The sequence below is a fragment of the Struthio camelus genome, chromosome 4, assembly GCF_040807025.1.
Source record: "Struthio camelus isolate bStrCam1 chromosome 4, bStrCam1.hap1, whole genome shotgun sequence".
Classification (NCBI taxonomy): Eukaryota; Metazoa; Chordata; class Aves; order Struthioniformes; family Struthionidae; genus Struthio; species Struthio camelus.
Genome location: NC_090945.1, coordinates 10907399 through 10929941, shown reverse-complemented (window position 1 = coordinate 10929941; position 22543 = coordinate 10907399). Strand labels below are relative to the sequence as shown.

At 40.6% G+C, this 22543-nt stretch overlaps 1 protein-coding gene across 7 annotated transcripts in view; it reads right to left on the bottom strand.

Moving 5' to 3' along the window:
- Window positions 1–22543, bottom strand: part of MAPK10 (mitogen-activated protein kinase 10) — a 187861-nt gene that overhangs the window by 4528 nt on the left and 160790 nt on the right. For all 7 annotated transcript variants that reach the window (XM_068941439.1, XM_068941435.1, XM_068941432.1 and 4 more), the window contains exons 12-13: window positions 8969–9032; window positions 7743–7820 (exon numbers count right to left, since the gene is read on the bottom strand). In XM_068941439.1, coding sequence (XP_068797540.1) covers window positions 7743–7820; window positions 8969–9032 — 142 coding nt within the window. The remainder of the gene's footprint in view (window positions 1–7742; window positions 7821–8968; window positions 9033–22543) is intronic.

Sequence of the window (22543 nt, the reverse complement as noted above, 5' to 3'; positions counted from 1 at the left end):
CAGTAACAGCGAGTAACCCAGCCAAAGCTGTTCTAATCAACAGCTAATGCTTAATTTGCCATGCTCAGCACCCGTCTGGTGCCACAACAGCTTGTTCCTGAAGGGACATGTGCCAGGTGAAACAGTGCAGAAACGACAGAGCTGCGTTCAAAAGAGAAGAAGAAGAGCCCTGTCTGTGATTTTGCTGTTTGGTAGGAAGCTTCTCAGTGCAACGTGGCTTTATGCTAGCTGCTGACCCCAGGGAAAGAACAAGAAGTTAAAGTAGGTGACACACAGCTCCTGGGAGCTGCTCCTGGCTGTGCCATGCTAAGCCACACTTCAGCTTCCCCTTTGTAACTCATCAACGATAACGACAACATCAAGAATGAACCTATTAATAAAATTAAACTCCTCATACCCCTTTGGGATTTTGACATCAACTCAGTTTTTCTTCTAAATCAGGACCAGATTGGAAACATTTCCTGTCCTGAAGAACATAACCGGTGTGCTCAAGCTATTTTTAGCTTTTGTAAATTATGAGCTAGTTGTCTTAAAAACAACAAAAACACAACAACAACAACAACACACTCACTTCTTGCTTGCTACTGCCAATGAACTTCCAGCTGATTTTTCAGTCAACATGTCAGTGTAAATTCAGAAGCCATATTTCAAACCTATTTAAAGCTAGGATGATTTCCACATGTTTTAGGTATTAAACTTGTCATTTACTTCTCTGTAGTTTCCAGATGCTTTGGCAGCTTCTACCTTCATACTGCATTTGAAAAGGAGACAAGAGTAGGGTAGTAGCCAGCATGGTTTTATCCTAGCACCCACCTTCAGTCTTCTAGGAGGAGAAACAAATTGCTTTTCATCTCTGAATAGCTGAAACCTCTTGCTTTTCACGTATAGCTCTTTCAGAAAGAACATTTGTGCTGAACTATGTAGTTCTGATATGACGACATACAACAACAACTACAACTTTTCTGTAACTGTTTTTGACAGGAAGAGGTGGGAGAGGTTTGGCCTCTCATGTGCAAGAGCAAACAGTTCCCTAGGATTACTGAAGCAAACTTGATGTTATGGGAGACAACAGGACAGCAACAGAATTTAAACATCTCAAACCCCCAAGCTTAGCAGACCTCCAGCCCACTCACTGGTTCTTAGATTCAGCATCCTGGTAAGAGCAGGAAATACTAACCTTCCCCCCACCCCCCCCACCCTATTATGCCCAGGTCATCTTAGGAGAGCTAGGTAAACATGACAAAGCTTGCGGTGGTGGCTAAGCTCCCACAGGCTCATTAAGACCGCTGAAGGAGATTATTTTGCAAGCACAGGACCAATGCCCACCACCTATTAATAAAGCTTAAGAGAGTGAAGGGAAGCCAGCATGGTTAGATAGCAGCATGATGGAAATTATTAGATAAAAGAAAAAGGTGCCCTTTAAGCCTGAAGTAATGGCTAAAAGAAGAAAACTGACAGGATCATAAACTCTTCAAGGGAAACGTAAAGACAAATATTGCAGGCCAAAATACGGTTTGAGGAGGAACTAACAAAAGGAGTCGGAACTGCTTTTCTCAAGCACATTAGCCTTTCTGCAAAAGCTTATCTTTTGCACGAAGCACGCTCTCGCTGAGGAAAAGCCAAGTCCTGGCAAACCACTTCTCTCTTTACCTTCTATCAAATGACATTCACAAAAAAAGGAAAATGAATCATTGCCTTCAGAGATGTATAATGTAGCAAGCTTGAGCTGACAAAACATCCTGGCCATTTGAGAATATCTCTACAGCTTCTCTCTTACCAGCTCCTGTCTGTTACTCATATGTGAGAGCATGTTTATCCAAGAAGTATCTTGAACATTCAAAAGCCTGCATTTATTTGCAAAATGGATAAACAAATGAAAATACAAACTGGCAGATAGCTAAATGCAGGATCCACTACATGCATGTGCACTTGACTATTTGACATTTAATGGTGGGCACTTGGGGGTCTGTGCAGTTTTCACAGTTCCAGATCACAATTTCTTTCTCAAAATATTCCTCTGAGAAACGCATTTCTTGGAACCAAGTTTGGTGTGAAGCGTTGCACTGATCTTTTCTTTCCTCCTCTCCCTGTTGCATTTTTAAAATTGCCAGCTCCCTACAATACGCATTTTAAGTATTTTGCCACTATCCCAAGCTGTTGAGCAGTTCAGTATGATGTGCACTATGCAGTTTGCCTTTCTTATTAAAAATGTACATGCTACAATCTTTGCTTTGGGTTTTACACTGTCTACAGATACACTTGCATTCACTTTCTTAATATTAAGAGCACTAAAGGTAGCCTCCGTTTTCCTGTTTACAGTGGGACTTTTACAACTACCCAGCAGAAACTAACACCTGAATGTTTCACTGCTGCAGAACTAACCCTGCAGACAAGGCAAAACATGTTACCTATCAACTTATTCTAGCACCTCATAGCAGATTAACTGGTTATAGTGTATTAGATAGCACTGCACATGACCTTGCCATGTTCATGGTCTTGAAGGCTCCACTCTCTCTGCTAAAATTTCAACAAGACAGGGAAGTAGCTACATATATCTGGTTTCTTGTTCAAGTCTCAGCTTGATTCCACAGCTTAGATTCAGGTATGTCACTAGTACCAGATGGTCTGGAGGTAGCTAGTAATTACCTGATGACATAAATACCAGTGTCCTGAAATATGCATCCTTGTAGCTGTTTTGGAATTAGAGAAATTCTTAGGAAGCCAATTAACATGTTGCTTTGACTCCTCCTTTCTTTCTTCTAATTTTTTTCCATGTCCAACTTTTAGACCAGACTGAACTGTGATCAAAGAACTCAGAATAAAGGAGGAGAAGAAAGCCAAGGGCTAATATATTCTCTAGAGTAATCCAGAGGATTCATAGGTGCCCATAACTACTGTTCACTAGTTATTACAAGCACAGAAAGTTTTGCTTACATGTGAGGACACAGGTTATTTTCAGAAAGCATCAGAAATCATTAACAGATTTTTGCTGGTCATTTTTTTTTTTTTTTTTAAGAGATCCATCATGGAGAAAATTTCACAGCCATTCAGGGGCTATTTCTCACATGTATTGCTGCGATCAGCTTCCACAGAGAAACCATTTTATTCTAAGCACTTTTACTCTGCCAGCCACGTAACAGTACGGCACAATCACCTTGAAAAGTGACTCAGTGACTTTGACAAGTGATCAGCAAGGAGTACAAGCATCTAGACTTATATATAAACTAGAACTGTTTAGCAATTCTGTAAAATACAAAGAATAGAAAAACAAAAGCAAAAACTATGATCTAAGATGAAAGTCAACATTTATGTGTGCATGTAGACAGGCAGATGGTGTCTGCATGTTATTTACATACCGCATTTATCTAACACACCTATACATCTGCATGCAAATTCTTCCACTTTCTTCAGCATTATCAGTGCCTTAAGCAGATAGTTTTGGGCACTGTGATCTAAGATAGATGTAAGCGAACTAGACAAGAGTCCAGAAAAAAGCAGTAAGGACGAGCAAAGGTCTAATAAATACGACCTAGGAGGAAATTTTGAAAGATGTGGGTAGTTTAGTTTAAAGAAAGGAAGACTGATTAGTGATGCGGTAATGGATTTCAAGTAAGCTAAAAGCTGCCAGAAAGAAAAATGTAGGAAATTGTTCCCCATGTCCTCCCGAGACAGAACAAGAAATAACAGAGTTAAACTGCAGCAAAATAAGATTCAGGCAAGACATGAGAAAAAGCTTTTTGAGAGTAAACAAGACAGCCTTCAGAGATTTTTACGAACAGACTGCAGAAATAACTGTTGGGAACAGTTTTAGACAGAGCTGATTTTTTTTCTTTGGACGTGAGCACAAATTAGACGGGCACCTGAGGTTCCCCCCAAGCCTCACATTTCAAGCTAATTCTTCACGAGATGAGGGGGAGCCCCAAGTGACTGACATCCTGGTAGACAGGCACTTTATGTAGCCTGGAGTACGAATGGGTAACCATTATCCTTGGTAGCATCAACTTCAGCTCTCTCCCCAAAATCTCTCATCAAGGAATCATGGAAACTCATCTCCAACTTGTTTGCTATAGTGATAGAGCCCCAAGTCTTAGCCTTCCAAGCAATTGTCCAGAACACTGAAGAAAAAGTAAGTAATGTGTGTGTTGAGGTTTTATGTCCATTACTCTTAACTAGACCAGAGAGAGTTCGTAAGATCACTAGGAAGTTTGTTATTCCTCTAGAATATGACAATGCCAGATCAGTGCCCTGCATAGCTCTCAGTCGACTTCAGCATGCTCCGGGTAGCCAATATCTAAAAGCTTCCTTATTCAATCTCACACGTTGCATATGGGCAAGTAGTCGAAATACAGTAGAGACTGGCTTCATGACAGATGTCCCCCTTCTCTAAAAAGTTCCCCAACTAACCAGCCAATCTGGGCATATCATCTCTCTCTTTCTCCTGCTTCAGTTTTCCTCCTGACCTTGGCTATACCTGCTATAACAGAGAAACATAACTAAGAAAATATCAACTACGGAATAGTGTGTTAGAAGAAGAGGAGACTAATCTTCTCCGAGCTGCTTTTTATGAGATCCAAGCAGTGGCCAGAACTTTCGCCATCTAACTAGGAGCCACTGAATGTTGTTGGCTTCCTCTTATTCGAATATTTCCATTTTGTACCGCATAAGTCTTCTGGGTGTTCATTACTGATTTTTTTTGCTTGGGCAAATAAGGCTTTATGCCTTGTAATTGAGTCTACCAAAGAGAAACAGCTTTATCTTCAGAAGGGAAGAAGACAGTATGCACCTTCATATCTGGTCAGGTTATTTACTGTCCCTCTCTTACAACTTCATAGATCTGGCTCTGACTCAACAACGTCCCCTCCAAGTTACTTAGCTGTCTGTCAACAGAAAGATAACTGAGTTCCCAGCAGTGTCCACAGCACAATGTTAGCCCAAAGCATCAGCTATTACAGAGGAAAACTCAGCATTACTCCTGCTCTATAGGAAGTTTAATAGCTCAGTTATTACATGCTAATGGCACATGCCACATCTGCTCAGCAATGGAAGCTGTAAAAAGTTTAAGCCCTTGCTGTGTAGTAGTATGGTTTCTTTGGCCATATTCTCTCTTAAATTCTAACAAGTCCGGGCTAAGCACCTAGAGATTAAATTTTAGGCCGCATTTTGGTAATGTTTAGGGCAATTTTAACAAGCAAAATACCTATGTTACAAATCCCCGCTAAGAAATCTGACTACAGGATGCTTCTGCACATTCAAAACTGTAAGGCTTGTTTCTCACAGTGAAGTTGAAAAGAATCTGAATCCTTGGACTATCAAGATAAAACAAACTGTGGAGGTTCACCTACAAACATGTTTACACGTGGCAAATGTGCCAACCAGAATTTCCTCCTTGGAACAAAAAAACAGGGACTAGAAGAGTAAAATGGGAAGGCTGATATACCAATGCCGAACAAAATTGCATTTGTTTGGAAGGGTTAGATGTGTGAAGGATGTGTGATGTGTGAAGGATGTGGCTGATACACCAACAAAAACAGGAACTAAAAGAGTAAAATGGGAAGGCTGATATACCAACTCTGAACAAAACTGCATTTGTTTGGAATGGTTAGATGGGTGATGCGTGAAGGATACAGACTACACAGCACCACTTTCTTTTTACTATAGTAGAAAGGCATTAAACCAGGCCATCACTACTGATCAGGTATCCTTTATGATCTAGAAATCCTTCCTACCCCACCATGACTATCTGAGACTAGTTTCTTAAAAAAGAACCCTGAACTCTGGCCATTCTGTAGTTTGATTTATTAAATTAGAAACACAAGTACATATATATCTTTTAGTGGGTAAAGTCTCCATTATTTCCCTCATGCTCAGAAACAGTGACTTGTTTTACGTCATTCTTTCAAAACTTTGAGCAAGTTAAGTGGCACAAAGTCACAGAAAATGGGAAAGCTACTGTGCCACAGAAGAGCCTCATCTCAGAGCAACACTTCCAAGTTGCTATACTTGCTTCTGCCTAGCAATATAAAAACAAAGGGGAACAGTAAAAGAAAAACACTTAAGAAATTGCAAGCGTGTGGGTGTCCAAAAATGTTCGTAAATAAATAATAAAAACCTTCCACATGGGAAAAACAGAATGTGAACTATATAAAGGCTATCTCTGGGTAGTCTTCACAAATTAATTCCTGAAACAAGCAAATATAATGCTATTGCCTCATAAATCAGATTGCAACCACCATTCTATAGGGTAGCGATACTAAAGAAGGAGGATTTATTAAATACCTTTCAAAGCCCCAGATTTATCTTCAACGGTGGCACAATATTTCTGTAAGTTAAATTTGCATGTCCTCCACTTAGTTTGCTGCTCAGCAAAAACACAGTGAATTGCTTTCCATCTCTTATTTTATTTTAGTCAAAACCCAGGTGCAGTGCTAAAGCTCTAGTATCACCAGCCAGCACTGTATTAACTTACTTTTTCCCTTGTCATCACGATTCCCTTTGTCCCATCAGCTACTAATGATGCACTCTTGTTCAAACGTTAGGCTAGCTCATATGGCACAAGGACAAGTGAAATGTGAGAATGCACAAAAATGTACCTCATTGAATTAAAATACGTAGAAGACGCTGAATTAAACAATTATAGTTTCCAGAAAGATTCTGCAGAAGTTTTACTCATAAGTATGACTGGGACAATACGTTTAAAACCTGGGCACTTCAAGTCTGCCACTTAACACGTACTTTCACAAATATCTATCTGCAGTCACGCTTTGCATTTCTGTGAAAATATTCATGATGTAAATTTTGCTCAGATAAAACTTGCTTGTGAATTTTTGTGACAGGAGTTTAAGAGTCCATGTTTGAAAAAAGCTTTCCCTTCTCACTGAAGTGCCAACCAAACTCATAATCAAGTCGTTCTAACATTATCAGACTTCTGAAAGGATAAATTATCAGAGTAGGTCCCATCACATGATGTTTATGAGGTGTGCAGAATTCCGTGTTAAACAGACGGATATACGCTAATATCAACAATTTTGCTCTTATAGACCAGCAGAGTATTAGTCCTGTTATCCATCTAATAACCATTATTGTAGTAAGTGTGAAATAAGCCTCCCCATCCATAAGAGTACAGCGTTACCACACATCTCTCCAGAGAAATTACTAGGGCAACTGCGTCTCAAATACCAAGCAAGCGTATAAAGTGAACAGAATGTGAGCCAATGGGAAAGGGTAAACAGGGGTTTATTTGTGAAGGATGAGGATGGTAAAGGGAAAGGACTTGGTAGGGGAAAAAGGGAATATAAAGGGACGCAAATCATGTGATTGGGGCTCTACAGGGGTACATCCAAGCTGCCCTGTGTGTCTGATTTCCACAGCTTGGAGCACGATAGTTAACCTGTTGCCCTAACGACGTTTGTGTCTGACTTCATTTCACAAGTCAGTGGGTCCATGGAGTGCTTTTCATAATGCCAATAAGGGAATATCTGGAGGGTCTTTCTAACAACATGAGCTCGGTAACAAAAAATTACCCTAAACGGGTTCAACGTCCTTACATATAGACCGATTTTTAAGTATTAATATGACACTGGAGTTCAGTTAATCAAGCTCAACCCATCATGATCACCATGTTGCATAAGAACTTTTGAACTTGGCATACATAACAGCTGGTGTAGCCCCAGAGGTTCAGCTGCCTCCATTCCCATTTTGTCACTGTGGAAAACACATTGAGGTTATTCAATGGGGCTGAGTACCTGAAGGAGAGGGCTGTCCTTTTACTACGCCATTTTTAGTCTTTTCTTCAGAATTCATAACTTCTTTGTAGATGAGTTCTGCAAAACAGAATTGGAACAGTTACAACAGGAATTAATGCCCGTGATCAGAAACAGAAAAAAATCACAGAACACAAACAGTGCTTTCAAAATACATGCAACCGATTGTAAATGAGTTGTCTTCTACTCCACTAACTGATCTTCCTCCTCTCTCCTCTCTTTTGCCTGTCCTTTTTTCTACTGCCATTCCCTATATCAATTAAGTAACAGTCTGTACTCAAAGTCTGGCGTTATTAGGTAGCTATTACTAGAATGTATTTAGCCTGCTGGAAAAAAAAGATGAGTCAGATTACACCTCATTCCAAAATGAAGCCACAGACACACTGGGAAGGTTTTGACCACTTATGTAACACGTTCTAATGAAATAACATGGGCCAGAGGTACCGTTCTTTCAAACAGACTGTAGAGAAACCTTTCCAGGTAATTATGTGATGACAGAATACAAACATTAAACCAACTTTTGTCCATGTACTACTCACAGCAATACTCAGTTTGGGCTTTGTTTTTTTATATTAATTTTTATACTTCTCTGGTACCTTTTCTTCAACTGGAAAGGAATGGAGCTTAACATTCCTCTGTCACAGCACTCCCACAGGCTCACTTGCTCAGCCCTACCTTGTTTTCATGAGTCTGACAGCTCTGCTTGCCTAAGACCTCTCTCCTCCCTAACCCTCCTCTCCTTTTTTGGGGCTGAATTGAGACAAATAGGGTAAACTAGAAGAGACTGTTTAATATTACACTATCTAGAAATGAAGCAGCACAAGAATACAATGCTAGCTCATACGGCACAGCGGCAAGTGAAATGTGAGAATGCACAAAAATGTACCTCACTGCATTAAGAAGTCTCAATTTTTCTCAATACTTTGAGAAAAATCCTGACATGCTGTGCTGCCGAACAGCAGCCTTTTCTCAGATGACCTCCTTAGATTTCAATCGAGCGTTGGAATCTACACCTCCTGGGTTAATGTTAACCTGGGTAATCAGGTAATGATGGCAATGAGGATATTTCTTACGTATTTGCTGCCGAAGTACCTTACAGGGCTAAATTCTTCACGTCAAAGGAATTTTATACAGCTGTACTTGGTAGTGGGATGTGGCTTACCTGCCACAGAAATACTCTTTCCCATATAATTCTAAGCTGTGGTTACCTTTCCATTCTTCGATTGTATGTTCCCTTTCATCCAGCTGTTTATCATATATCTGAGGAGGAGGCTGCAGAAGAGAAACAAAATTAACTAGCAGGTTATCTTTTATGTAAATAAATAACTACAAATATTTATTTAAGTAAAGATAAATTCTCCTCTCTTTTTTCATCCATCCTGTGCATGCAAAATCACATGAAACACATGAATACTAAAGGAATTAACACTTCTGGAGATAAACTCCTTTTGTAAAAGAAATCACAATACCTCTCCCTTTTCCTTTTCTAAACAACAGGCATGGTCCTTGCAGTTGAAACAGGACCCAAAGTAACTCCACCTTGGCCAGAAAGAGTTTTTACGTTGTTATTTTCTAGCTGCTGACAATGTCACAGAAGTTGCAGGTCCTGAAATTTACAGAGACACAGGCAACTACAGCTTCCTCAGACCCTCAACACCTGCTTTCAGCAGACAACAACTTAGTGTGTTCACTGTCTCTCCTGATGTTTGCTGCCAAATGCAGCAGTCCAAAAGCAAAGGAATCTCTCTTTCTTCATTCTACTGAACTCTTTCAACGTCTGAGATATGAATATCTAACAAAGAAGGAAACACCATCTACAAGGCTTCACTTGCTCATCAGTACGTCCACTAACTTTCGTCCTGGGCACACAGCTTTTGCGTCCCTTTCAACACATTCCATTACTGAACACACCTACCGAGCCGTTTTCTGATTCACTAAAAAGCCGAGAATTTGCTCTCAGGACTCTAAGACCATCGGTCCATTAAGGGATCTGCATGCTACAGATATGATCGAGAAAGTAATAGCTCAGTCATATAGCGGCACAGAAAAACCGTATGACTGCTGGACTAGACAAACACACTGAAAACAAAAGAAGATCCCTTAGTGAGACTTTGGTGTTGGGGCTAAAGAAAAGGGAATTAAGGGATGTCCTGAACTGCGAAGTCTCATACCTGACAGCAGAAAATACGAGCTGTTCGTTTGGAGTCAAGGTCGTTGGGGCTAACAATTCACGCAACCTCAAATCCAGGACAACTGAAACTGTTGCAAGACAGCGTGGGAGAGGAGCTGTACAGCCTTAAGTTGTGCCACAGTGCATGCGTGTTTCCGTACCGAGTGCCTTTGTCAGCGTGGGTATGGCGTGGGCCAACAGCCGTGGTATGTGAGAAACCCACTGTCCCCCAGGCAGGGGATGGAAGCTGAAACCTGTGCCTTAAGTTTAAAGTGAGTGCCAGGACTCGGCAAGGGCACCTGAAGGTTTGGCTCTGTCAGCAAGGTAAGACACAACCACACAAGAACTCTGAGACCAAAAGCAGCATAGCTGTACTCTTAATTAACCTAATAGCCTGCTTCTGCCCCTTATTCTAGCCAGTCCTGAAGCTTAAGATAGATTCAATCAATCCATCAGTCTGCAGTCTCCCCAGGGCTCTGTTTCTGCTGATCCTGATACCAGGAAGTTGAATGCTATGCAAGAGTGTGGGTGACTCTCACCACTGACCAGCGGGATGTGGTAATCTCCGTTCCTCCACCTGAGCCTAATGGACTACTGCTCAGCCACTCTGCAAACCCTACAGCACGCATTTGCAACTGAGGGAAAGCGGAGGGCACCTGTGAAGATACGAAAAGCCTGGGGGCCTGTGAATTTACAGGAGAGTTACAGACAGCTTAGTGAAGCAGTGGGGGAAGACTGCATTTGGCAGAGCTGTAGTCTGAATCGTATCAACAGACCCACCGCTTCTCTGTCAGAGAGATGGAAGCAAAGCCGATAAATGAAGTTGGGTAAGAATATCCTACAAGGACCTTCTCTATAAGTTTCAGTGGAAGCCTTGTAAAGAGCATATGCTGTGGGTAAAACAGTTCCAACAAGCAAGAAAACTCTTTTTGCATCCTCCAAAGAAAAAACTGAGTACTTCTCTCCGAGCCAGAAAGGAGAGGACAGATTCCTTCTGTGCTTTAATCCCCAAACGCACAAATTACGGAACCAAAAGGAACAAGCGATCCGATACACATTCCTGGCCACGTTTCTCAAAATCACAAAACCTTCGTCTTATGTCTTCTAATTTATTTCAGCCAATGTCTTAAGCGGGCATAATTGGTTAAAAGACAGCTAGAAAAGCAGTAATTATTTCCTAGATTAACACATTCTGAAGGCATTTTCCAGGGAGAGAGCCCAGAAAAATCTCACTGGTTACCAAATTCCTAGTCTGCTATCAAGACAGTCAAGGGTGAACAAGTGAATGCCGTACTTCACAGTGCAGGATGCCAGAAACTGCAGCTGCTGAGTTGGTCCTAATGCTGTATTGGTGCTTACACTGCAGAGGCTTACTTGCGAGATAGCAGGACCCAGAGCTCTAAAACATGGCTCTTGGCAGGAACATGAGAGTGAAGGGTAATGAATATTCAGTGTGATTATCAGATGAATAAATCTCTCATCTTCACACAGGCAGGATCTATAACCTCTACAGTCTGTGCAAAATATAGGTCGATGGAGCTCCACCGACATGCCAGGCCAGGACTCTCACCCCAGGAATCCCATCCCAGAACGTAGCCTCGCAGTGAAGCTTTCCCATCTAAATTTCTCGATGGAAGGAAAGAAGTCTTTATTACATAATTTCACTGATTCCAAGGCTTAAAGTTGAGTTGAGAACACCACAACAGTTTCAGGAATGAAGTTGTTTTCCCCTGATCCTCTCCAACGGGAACTACAGAGCTTAATACGTTAGTATCAACCCAGACAGTACCCCCTCAGACTGACCGCCCAATTTTTATTGACTACATTTTTTTAACAGCTTCTAGAGGGAGGAGAGGAGGTTTGTAATACAAGGGTTGGCACTGCAATGGAGCAAACAGAGCAGCTGCCATACCTGGATCCTGCACGTGAAATGGGCCCCTGACTCGAGTCTTCGCTTTACTTGCTACAAGGATCCTAGAAACAATTTTGCTACCCATCTAACTAAAACGGTTTAGAAAATGACTGACCTCATCATTATTCATTTTCTGTGTTGCTACAGGTATCGTAGAATACAGTAGTTACATTTTAGAAATTCTTATACATCTTTCATATAGCCCATCCTGACTGAGACTTAGATAGTTTAATTTACACAGGATTGGGAAAAAGGACAGCTGAACTAGGATTAAAGCAAAGCAGAGTGTGGATCAATCCTATGGGTGGCAGCATCTCGCTTTGTTTTAAGGTAGCCATTTTCTGCCTACATCAGATGGATTTGTAAGCAATGAACTGGCAACAAGAACAAAGAATAGAATCTATTTTTAGATGGGGAAGAGAAGGAAGGAATTACATACTTTTTGGATATACTGAAATAAATCACTGCTGCTTCAACAGTTCTTCTTTTTCACATTTTACAAATAGATTATTAAAATAATTTTGCAGTGTGTTTAATATCCATTGACTATAACAAAAATTATAAAAGACAACAAAAAATATAGAAATTGATTAGATCTCTCACAATTTAAGAACCTTTTCTTAAAAAAAGAAAAATGAAAGGCAATTTCCTTCACATGACTAGACAAACAGATAGAGATAACTGGATTCACAAATCATCTTTCTGACATCCGGGGAGGAAAAGCTATTCACTAGTGAATAAAGCAAAACATACATCGAGGCTGATGTATTCTCACCTTCCCAAAGCAAACGGGGTTGCTTTCGATGCTACTGTGAGAAAGGGAAGGGAAGGGAACGAACACTTGAACAAATTCTGCCCTCTCTGTCCCTGACTCTGCAGCGCTAGGGCCAACACGATGAAGATCTTGGGACTCGCTGTTTTTAGAAGGCTTGGCTGGAGCAACGCTTGATTCTGCAGCTGTTCCCAGAATCACAGAGTCTGGATTGGTAGTTACGAAGCACCGTACAAAGGCGATGATAGAGTTAGCAACATACAAATTCCGGAGGCAATGGAAGCTATAAAAATTAATGGCGTGAGGTTAAACGGCTTAGATCCCCCATAAAAGGTGCATATAAAAATTCCTTGGCTTTTTGCTACAACTTAGGTTGTGTTACTAATACTGTTTATTTATTTATTTTTGTAGCGCAAACCGAAGTACACAGGGGTGCTCACAGCAGGGGCCTGAAGACTCTTCAGCTACAGGGGAAAGCAGCAAGGGCCCTGCCTTTACCCCAGTATTGCCCAGGGAGTTCGTAGCGAGCTGGGTAAGGTCCCACTATGGGGATAAAGGAAGAGATGCCTCGGTGCCCGTTCATTCCTCAGACTCTTTGCAGAGCCTTTTGGAAAACTCTGCCCAGAGTTTCCATCAAAGAAACTGTGGTCTGAGCTGCTCCCAAGCAGTCTGACTGTAAGGATACCATGCAGCAGGAGCCCAGATTACTTGGCTGCAGACTGCCGAACAGCTTGTACATATGGAAAATGACAAGTTGGAGAAAGCTTTGGTTTGGTTTGGAAAGGAAAAAAAAGACAACAAATGCCTCTTTCTTCTATAACTACTACTTTAACAAAGACTGCTGCAGAAGCTTTGTTCAGCTTCCATAATTAATCAGCTATTACTGGATAGATATAGCTGACTAGAGAAAATATCTGCGTACCATGTACAAAGCAGAGCTGCAAACTTCTTTTGAGAGATAACAGATGTGCATCACTGACCTAAAGCAAAAAAACAAACCTTGTAAAGAGATCATTACAAAAATCTGTGGCAGATAGCCACAGAGGTTATACTCAACGTCTGAATTCACACTGGCCAAAGCAAGAGAAAAGAAAACCAGAAAAGCCACACAGCCTGACAGCCTCGATTTTGCCACCGAGGTGTCACACGTAGTGAAAATGACACTAAAAAAAATCCCTTCTTTGATATGTTACTTGATAAGGTCACAGAGCACTCCAAAGTGTTTTCTTAGTCATCAGGAATGCTCAGTACTCACAGGCAAAATAAGAGAAAGCTGATCTTTTTTTTCCCATGGTAAACTATGCAATTTGTAATTACTTTTGAGCCGTTTATATTTAACAGCTGGTCATAGACAGTTTATGCACAAAGGGATAAGACAATGGAGTAACAGTTTATATCCTGGCGGGAGAGGACTTTGGACTGAGAACTACGAACCAAGTTTTTTCCACAAGCACTGCAGGAAATGGCATCAAATCACTAAAATTTAACACATAGGTTGGCACGCACAGAACAACAAATGAGCCTTCATGGTCGTTCACAACCCAGCCCGTGGTGAGCGGTCCCAGATGCAAAGATACCCCAGTGAAATGTAAGTGCTATGAAAATAAACCAATTAAAAAAGCAGTGTGAGTTATAATGGGAAAAAAAAGCCCCCCTCCAACGCAGCTCTTTTGTAAAATGTTCTGTCGACATACAGAAATAGTTGAAAATAAAAATTCTAAGCTCTGATCCTGCAACTTTCTAAGAACTCTCTTCTAATAGATGTTGTATACCAGATAACAGGAGATAGCTATGGGAACAATACCTTCCAAGATACATTTTGAAATCAGTTAACAGGAAATACCAGATAATAATCTATGGCAAATTTTGATACTAGATTTGTTCACGTGAAATGGCACAACACAACAGTTCCACGGCAACAACAGCTCCCAGCTAGTAAGCAATAAGAGATCAGGTTGATAGGCCAAAGATCCCGAAAGGAAGTCATTTCCAAATCATTTATGGATGAAGAAAAGAATGTTTAAGATGAAATCCTCAACAATTGCCCCAAAATATGAATTCTTCTAAGACGGTATCTTTCAGAAATGTGCAAGCAAACTGTTTTGCCCCAGAACTACTAAATTTTTATGAAATGGCAGCAACTGAAAAATTAAATGGAGGAAGAGAAAACAATATTTCTGCGTAAGAATGTGACTTCAGTGCTGATAAGCAAGTGTCTCTCTCACTCAAAATCATTTCTAATGTCAACAATACAAAAAGAATGAGACTGGAAACAGGCAGCTCAAGCCAATAACATCCTAGAGGACAACCAGCAAAAGTGCTGAGAAAGTTACTTTCAGGGTCACTTAGATGGCAATTCTGAAGCTATTCTGGAGAACGTTATCTAGGAATGCACTCTGTTCACGGACAACTTAAACATTTTGGGATAAAACACTGACATGCATATAGGCAGCATCTTATAAACATTAGGGTATATGTGAAAAAGGAAATACCAAATTTGGGACTTAATCATGGATGATCTCAATGCGAGACGAGAAGGTGTAGCAACTTCAGAAAAAGATATCTGTGTAAATGCAAACAAAGTCTCAAGCACACCATTTTCAGAAGAGAAATAAGTCATCAGGGAGCTACTGAGACTGCTCAACAGAGTAGGCTAGATGTGGAGGGAAGAGAGGTTAGAAATACCTTCTTTCCTGAAAAAAAGAACAGAGCAGTTTGAGGGAAAGAAGGTAACATGTGTCTCATTTATTCATGATAATAGTCCAAATGCTGTTATGCAGGTAAAGTAAATATCATAACATGAGAGTAATAAACTTAAGTATTTGTTTAGAAATGGAACGGAGATACTTTCTCCGAACATACAGGAAGAATGACCCCAAAACTAAAACGCAAATCAGGAAAGTAAGGTCTACGGGTTCCTATTCTGCTTTTACAGTAGATTTCTTGTATAATTTTAGGAAATAAAACTTTCCCTCTTTGAACTCTGTTTTCCCGACAACATAGAACAGGTGTACGGACATCTTTCTTGTGAGACAGAAGTTGCATTCAGCAGTGCTATAAATATTTGCAAAACTTTATGAGCCTGCGACATATGCGTGCAAAGCAATGCTGTGAATTGATTGTGCACCTTCTATACCGAGATCGCTACTGAAAGAAGGCAATGAATAAATATTCATGCAAAATTACACTTTAAATTCATGGCAAAGAACATTCTATATCAGGGCTAATCTAATAATAGCTCTCATCCAGGTTTTGTCCCAAGTCTAGATTCCCTTTGGAAGAAGAGACATTAAGGACGGAATACTCCATTTAAAAGTTCAGCTGCTGCCTCTCACATCAAGATGACCGGATGCCCTATATACACCTGTTACGGCTGGTGTGATAATGGATTTTGCCTTTTGGCTACCATGCCTGACGTTTGATGTGGAAGCTGCTTTGGTCACAACTCTCTGCGGAGTAACTCCAGTTAAGCAATGCTTATTGATATTCTGAAAAGCCATTTCTCACACAAAATTTGAAATCTAACCTTCTTTGCTGGAACGTATGTCTTACTGCTAAACTAGTGTTAAAACTAGTCCTAACATCTTCTGCCTGTCTGCATTGCTATCTCTGAAAGGGATTGGGGGAAAGTCAGTAAGACGCTTCATGTGGAGTGCTGGGACATGGGAAAGAACTTTTACTATTTAATCTTTGCGTTAGGGCGTAACCGCAGAACTTATTTAGGGAAAAGGAATCTGCTGGGGAAGGTGTACGTTACAGTAGCTAGCATATCCCCATGGCTCTTTAGTGGGCAAGTTTACTGGACTTTTCCGAAACACCACGTGCTGATTGCTACCAGAAACATCATCTAAAGATGGACAACAGATTTCAACAATTCCTAAAATCTTGGGAATTCCCACATAAACGCATGTTATCTATAGAGATTTGTTTTGCTTGCAGATTTTTAAAATACATGTTTTAATTGCAATTGGTTGAGTACAGAAATCCACCTTAACAGTGAGTAAAAGGATTAAAATGATTTTCAGAGCAACAATTTAGTTTTTGGAGACCCTTACCCCGAAATGTTATTCTCAAGGATACTGTGACAATATGGGTGGGCCCAAAAGAACGTGGATCTAACTAGGTTACTATGTTAGACATAAGAATTTCTTCCTTATCCAAAATCTAGCTTGGCCATTCACCCGCTCACTCCACAGGTAAGCTTAAAAACCGTGCAAAGCCTGCTTCTAAATGTAGAAATGATAATAACAACTTCAGAGCTATTGAGGGCTTTGAACGTGCTTAGTTTTTACACAGACGTCTATAGGAGAGTCAGAACACAGTGTAACCTCATGCTGTTAGTGAACAGCAAGGACCACATGTAATCATATATTTTATTCCTCTGTTTTTCAGGGTGTCACAACACGGCATTCAAGGCAGACCAGAAGAGTTTAATCCTGTTGCACATGTCAGGAGGAAAAAGGGTGTTGCGTTCCTGCCATTTCCCGCTCATGTTACAGTCTTTGCCCATTAGAACAACATGTCATAATTTTATTGCCCCCACATAGCCTGCGAAAGACCATAAACTTTTAACAGACTTATAAAAGGGGATTGCAACTGTCAGAGTAGTGTGCTTTTTAACTGGACAGAGCTATTTTATCTGTCCCTCACACATAATGCTGTAAATCTGGGCAGATGTAGAGGGTCATTACCTCTAAGTTAAAGTTTGACACAAATTCTCTGCTTATTCTCCAAACTGTCTTCAGTGCTCTTCACTCCTCTTCACTGTTTTCTCCAACATACGCTGACACTTCACGGTATTGCAGCAGCTCACTTGGAAATTCCCCCGTCACATTAAATGCTTTCAGTTACCTTTCCTCCTAGCCCTCTGAACCAAATGAATATTGCACTGTAAACGCTTAGCTGCTTCTGATGGAGTGATTTACTGGGGAGAGGGAGTAATCTAACTAGACAGCTAAGTTAACTAAATCCTCTCCCATTGCCATAATGCTTGAAAACACCATATTCTTTATTACCTTTTTATCCTCCTAATTTCAGTGTTATCTCTACTGTATAGAGTCGTTGATAGTGGGAGGAATCCTGCCTAATATTATGCACTATGGAAGGCAGGTTCAATTTAAACTACTTACCTATGATCCATCAATGATCTATGGAAAAACACACCTAAAAAAATAGAATTAACCATCCCAAAATAGATTACAGTAAGTGAGCCCACAGCAGGTTAAGAACTGCCCTTAGGAGGCGGTCTGTCTCTTTCCACTCACTCCTGAGGGAGATTAGATTACCAGCCTCAACTAAATGCTAACCTTTTGGAAAGCTAATACTAAGTGAAATGAGTCCTAGTCTTACAGACTTGCCAGGATGAGAGAAGGAGCTTGTGGGTTAGTAAAGTTTTTTGCATTTGTATTTTAAGTCTCGCATTAAGACTCCAATTTCCAGATCATCACCTTCCTTTTATCAGTCAAATCTCTCTACTGAAGAATAGAAGAGGCAGCAATCCTACTGCAGAACCAGTTACTGCCAGCTCAAGTTATTGCATGTTCAAGTAATTAAAGTTGTTTAGGGTTTTTCTGTTTTGTTTTAGTTTGTGCATTCTACATGTTCAACTCGTGCAAGATGGCTCTCCAAGTACTGATGAGAAACTCAAGAGTAGGCTCCCAGTTTGGGGATGCTGGCTAGAACCCTACTACACGTGGTTTGCTCTATTACATAGCCTGGGCATGATCTGCATCTTATTTCTGCCTTCACAAACATGCTGGCCATGGGGAAGTTTCACCAATTGCAGGGGTTCCCATCAGCAAATAAAGGTATACAACACTTAAAGAAAACCTCAGCAGCTAAAAAAATCCTCTAGTCACATGATGAAAGTCCTCGCCGTATGGAAAAAGTGCTCATCAAATGCTAGAAAAGGGAACTAGTGCAGTAAATGGGAGCAGAAGCAATACAGCGCAGGACTGTAAGTCTGGGGGGGGCAATTAAGAAAACCAGTGGGCGGTTCTGTTGTGCTACAGCAGAAGTGACCAAAGGCTTGATCTCCATTACTAATTTTCCTATCACTCTGCTGCCCAGTTCTCTGGCCTGAACATTGCCATGGAAATCTGTGGAAGAGCAAGGCAGCACCATACAGATTTGGCAATGCCATGAAAAGCCTGCCACGGGGCAAATTAACAGAGAACTCACTGGACAGGAGTCCAGTGAGGACAGGAGCCAGTCCTTGGCAGACTTTCCCCAAGGAAGTAGCAGAATATACTTCTTTGCTAGTGCATCCTCTCTCCCACTCCTCTCTCTACCACATGCTCGCCTGCCCACTTTGCAGGACACAGTTAAGGCTCCCATTTTACTCTCTGGCACCCAGCCCACAAAAGGGATGCAAATCTACTGAAGATGCAAGCTAGTGAGGTGAAGCGCCCATCTAGGAAGAGAGAGGGTCAGCCTGGGAGAAGGCAAAGCAAAAACCACTGCTATTACCTGGTGCGTCTCTGAGCGGAAAAGACTGAATTTAAAATCTGGTTTTCAGCTGTTGTTCTCCCTTCGCCAGGAAGCGACAAAGCCATTATTTAAAATCCAAGAGCCAGATACATCACCAAATACAGGGTACTGCCTTGTGTAAAAGATGACAGGAAATGATTAACAATACCTTAGTACCTATTAAGCTTCTGTAAAGTGCTCCTGATCCCTCTGCTTGAGAGACAAGTTCTGATCCTCCTGTTCTTTACACCCAGAGTGATATTATTGAGTTCAGGTCACAACCCAGCCAACAGAGAATGAAAGTGCTCAGCTTTTAATGAGTCAGAGATAACATGCTTTTCTTAAATTTCTGTTTTTAAAGCTTTGTCCTCAGACAGGAAAAAGAAATCTATGTGTCTTGGACAATACCCATCACAGAAGCCAGATTTTGACACGAGAGAAGACTCGCTGAATATAACTGCAGAAAAATTCATAGGCCCCAAAACAGCATGTTTGTAAAAAGCAGTAACCAAGCAATTGCAAAGTAGTAAGAGTCACGGTTACTTTTAGGAAAATCTGCAAAACTAAGGGAGAAAAAAGAACTAAATCTGTTAATGAATAATTGCATTTTTTCTAGTGACACGTAAAATACAAATGGCCAGCTAAAACCTATTTTAACAAAAGATCATGTTGGGTTAAAGATAGCAAGGGAGAATATGCTTCAAAAATGTTTTAAGCGTTTGAATTTTTTTAAAGGTCTATAGATTAAAAATGGCACTCTTGAATTTAATTGCAAAGCAAGTAAAGAGAATGAAAAACAGGAGTCTCATTCCATCTCCCTGCCCAGATAATCAGAGAGGGCAAATGCAAAATTCATTATCTGGTTAATGAGGTAACTGAAACAGCAAAGGGTTAGAATAGCCCAGTCTCCTAATAATTAAAACATGAGAGAATACCTTTAAGAGACAGAAGAACTGGACAAATACTGTAAAATACCTTAGTATGAATAAGACTGGCTACTGCGCTACACATGTTCTCAGTCTCTTTCAATCACTTTACTCTTACGTAAGTTTGTAAGACTGTTACAGAAAGAGAAAGCATCTCATCTATTCATGCACAGAAACTCTTTCTCAGGTTGGAAATCTTCCACTCGGGGAGCACAAGCAACATCAGGTAACTTATCACACACTGAGAACAGAAAATCTGTAACAGCACACTCTCCAAGAGTTTGTATGAAATCCTTACGCTGTTATATGTTTGCATAAACCGTTTGTCAGCTAATTCCAATTATGAACACAGATTCTGAACGTGCTCATGAATAAATGACAAAGAAAAATGGGGCTAACTGTTTGGAATAAACTCTTTCAGACAGTAGTCTTCCATTTGCTTTTTGCTCTTCGTTCATAAAAGCTAGCTCCCAAACACAGCTAAGATATGTAATCACAAAAACCCTGAGACCACGCTGGGACTAATGCTTAACTGCATTCAGTGAAACAGTGAGCGATCAGCATGCATATTTACCTTTCCCATAAGGCATTTTGTAAGCTTCACAAACTGCCATAGTCTGTGAACAAAACGGATCCAGACTAGTAGCACGAGAGTTTCATCACACTGTTCCAACAGTGTCTGGATCTACAGTCGTATTTTGGTTCACACCTAGAAACAGGGTTCACCTGCAGAATTGAGGTGCAATGGCAGATCCCACTTCCACCCGCCAAAATTCTGTGGGCTAGATCCACTCAATTTTGATCTACCTGATCCACTGATCTGGATTCACTGCACAAGATTCACTGACGAAATGTGCCAGTGTGATTGTTTCAAAGCACACACGAACATTAATAAAACAGTTTCCCAAGACACGGGAACATGACTTGTTGCATTCAAACTGGAATGGGAAACTTGAGATGTATATGATCTAAAAATAATCACACTGCCATCTGTTCTGTATATTGAGAATCATGCCTTTTTCATTTTAAAATTCAGCATTTATGAGCCAGGAAATCCTTTCTGGGCTTTTCCATCTCATTCCAGCAATACTTCTCCATGCAACTGACGCACCCTGTCGTTACTTCTGCATTCTAGCTCAGCACAGAAACGTTCACGAGAGTCAGATAATTAAACGGATCGGCAAAAGTACCTCTCAAAGAATTAGTTTGTTTGGAAATGTTTATGATGAGTACTAACTCTCACCTCCACCCTTACAAGGTTTGCATGATCCAACAAAAATACAGATGATGAGCGGCATTTTCACATTGCCCAGGACATGCATTAACCATAGCATTAGGAAACGTTTACTGAATTAGATCCTGAATCTCCTCCTGGAATTGCAACAAGCAGGACATTTAAATTAAGTATTTATGTGAGAGAGACAGGAAGACTCCTGACAGTGATTCACTACGTTATCCTATACCCTAATAACGCATAATTGCTACAAAAAGGAACACAGAAATGGAACAACGGTATTAGAACAAAGCATAGCCTGGAGCTTATGTTAGAATATAAACTAATGCACAAAACTGTAATAATTTAAGACATCCAATTTCTGTGCAGTGTTACAGCTGCACAAGGTACTTCAAAAGGTATTTCGGATATTACACTACGTTCCTACGATCAGAGCGTGCAGATACGGAAAAATGGACACTGACTGATGTGCCCTCTGACACAGCTTTTACCAAGACGTAACAAGTTACTTCATGTTTGAAGCACTGTACCATTAGTGTTGCCATCAATGAATTTTATCACATACAGGTACCTTGCTGCCCTGTAAAGAACCAACAGCCCATCTGATGTCAAGCATTCAGCCAGGAGCAGCAAGTTAAAACATGCATGGTACTCAGCACAAAAGCAACTTTACAGTGCAGCAACAACCAACCTCTCCTAGAGGCATTGCCATGTTACTAACAGTCACAGAGTCTCAGGACACTCTTTTTTAAGCTGTATTGAATAAACCAATACAGAGAACAGTGCATCACATCTCTCATGAATCTTTTTGAGAAACAACAACTTCTTCCATCAAGATAACGTAGATGACAAATACGGACTGACTGCACTTGAACAGCTGACTCGAGACGCAAACAAAATCCAACTGAGATAAGCCTTCTCCAGAAAATAATTAGTAAATGATTCACAGCTAGCCACTGAAGGCCTGTCAGCATGAACAGATGGAAATCTAGAATTCAGTAGACTCTGAACAGTAAAAAGAAGGGCCTCTAGTTTAACTTTCCCTCTCAAAATGAGATCTGAGAAGTGAGGAGCGTTAAGTGAAGCCAGGCTCCTTCTGTAATTTGAAAAATACAACGAGCATTTATTCATCCCATATTCTCCTATTTAGGTTACGCTGCACACAGCCTGAACCTTTCCTTTTTTACAATCTGCTGTAATCCAAAGAGAAGAAGGATCTCCATGCCACAGAGGGAAGAGCATCTCATCAATTCAGTAACAGTTCACTGTTGAAGTATTTATAGCTAAAGTTAGTACGATTC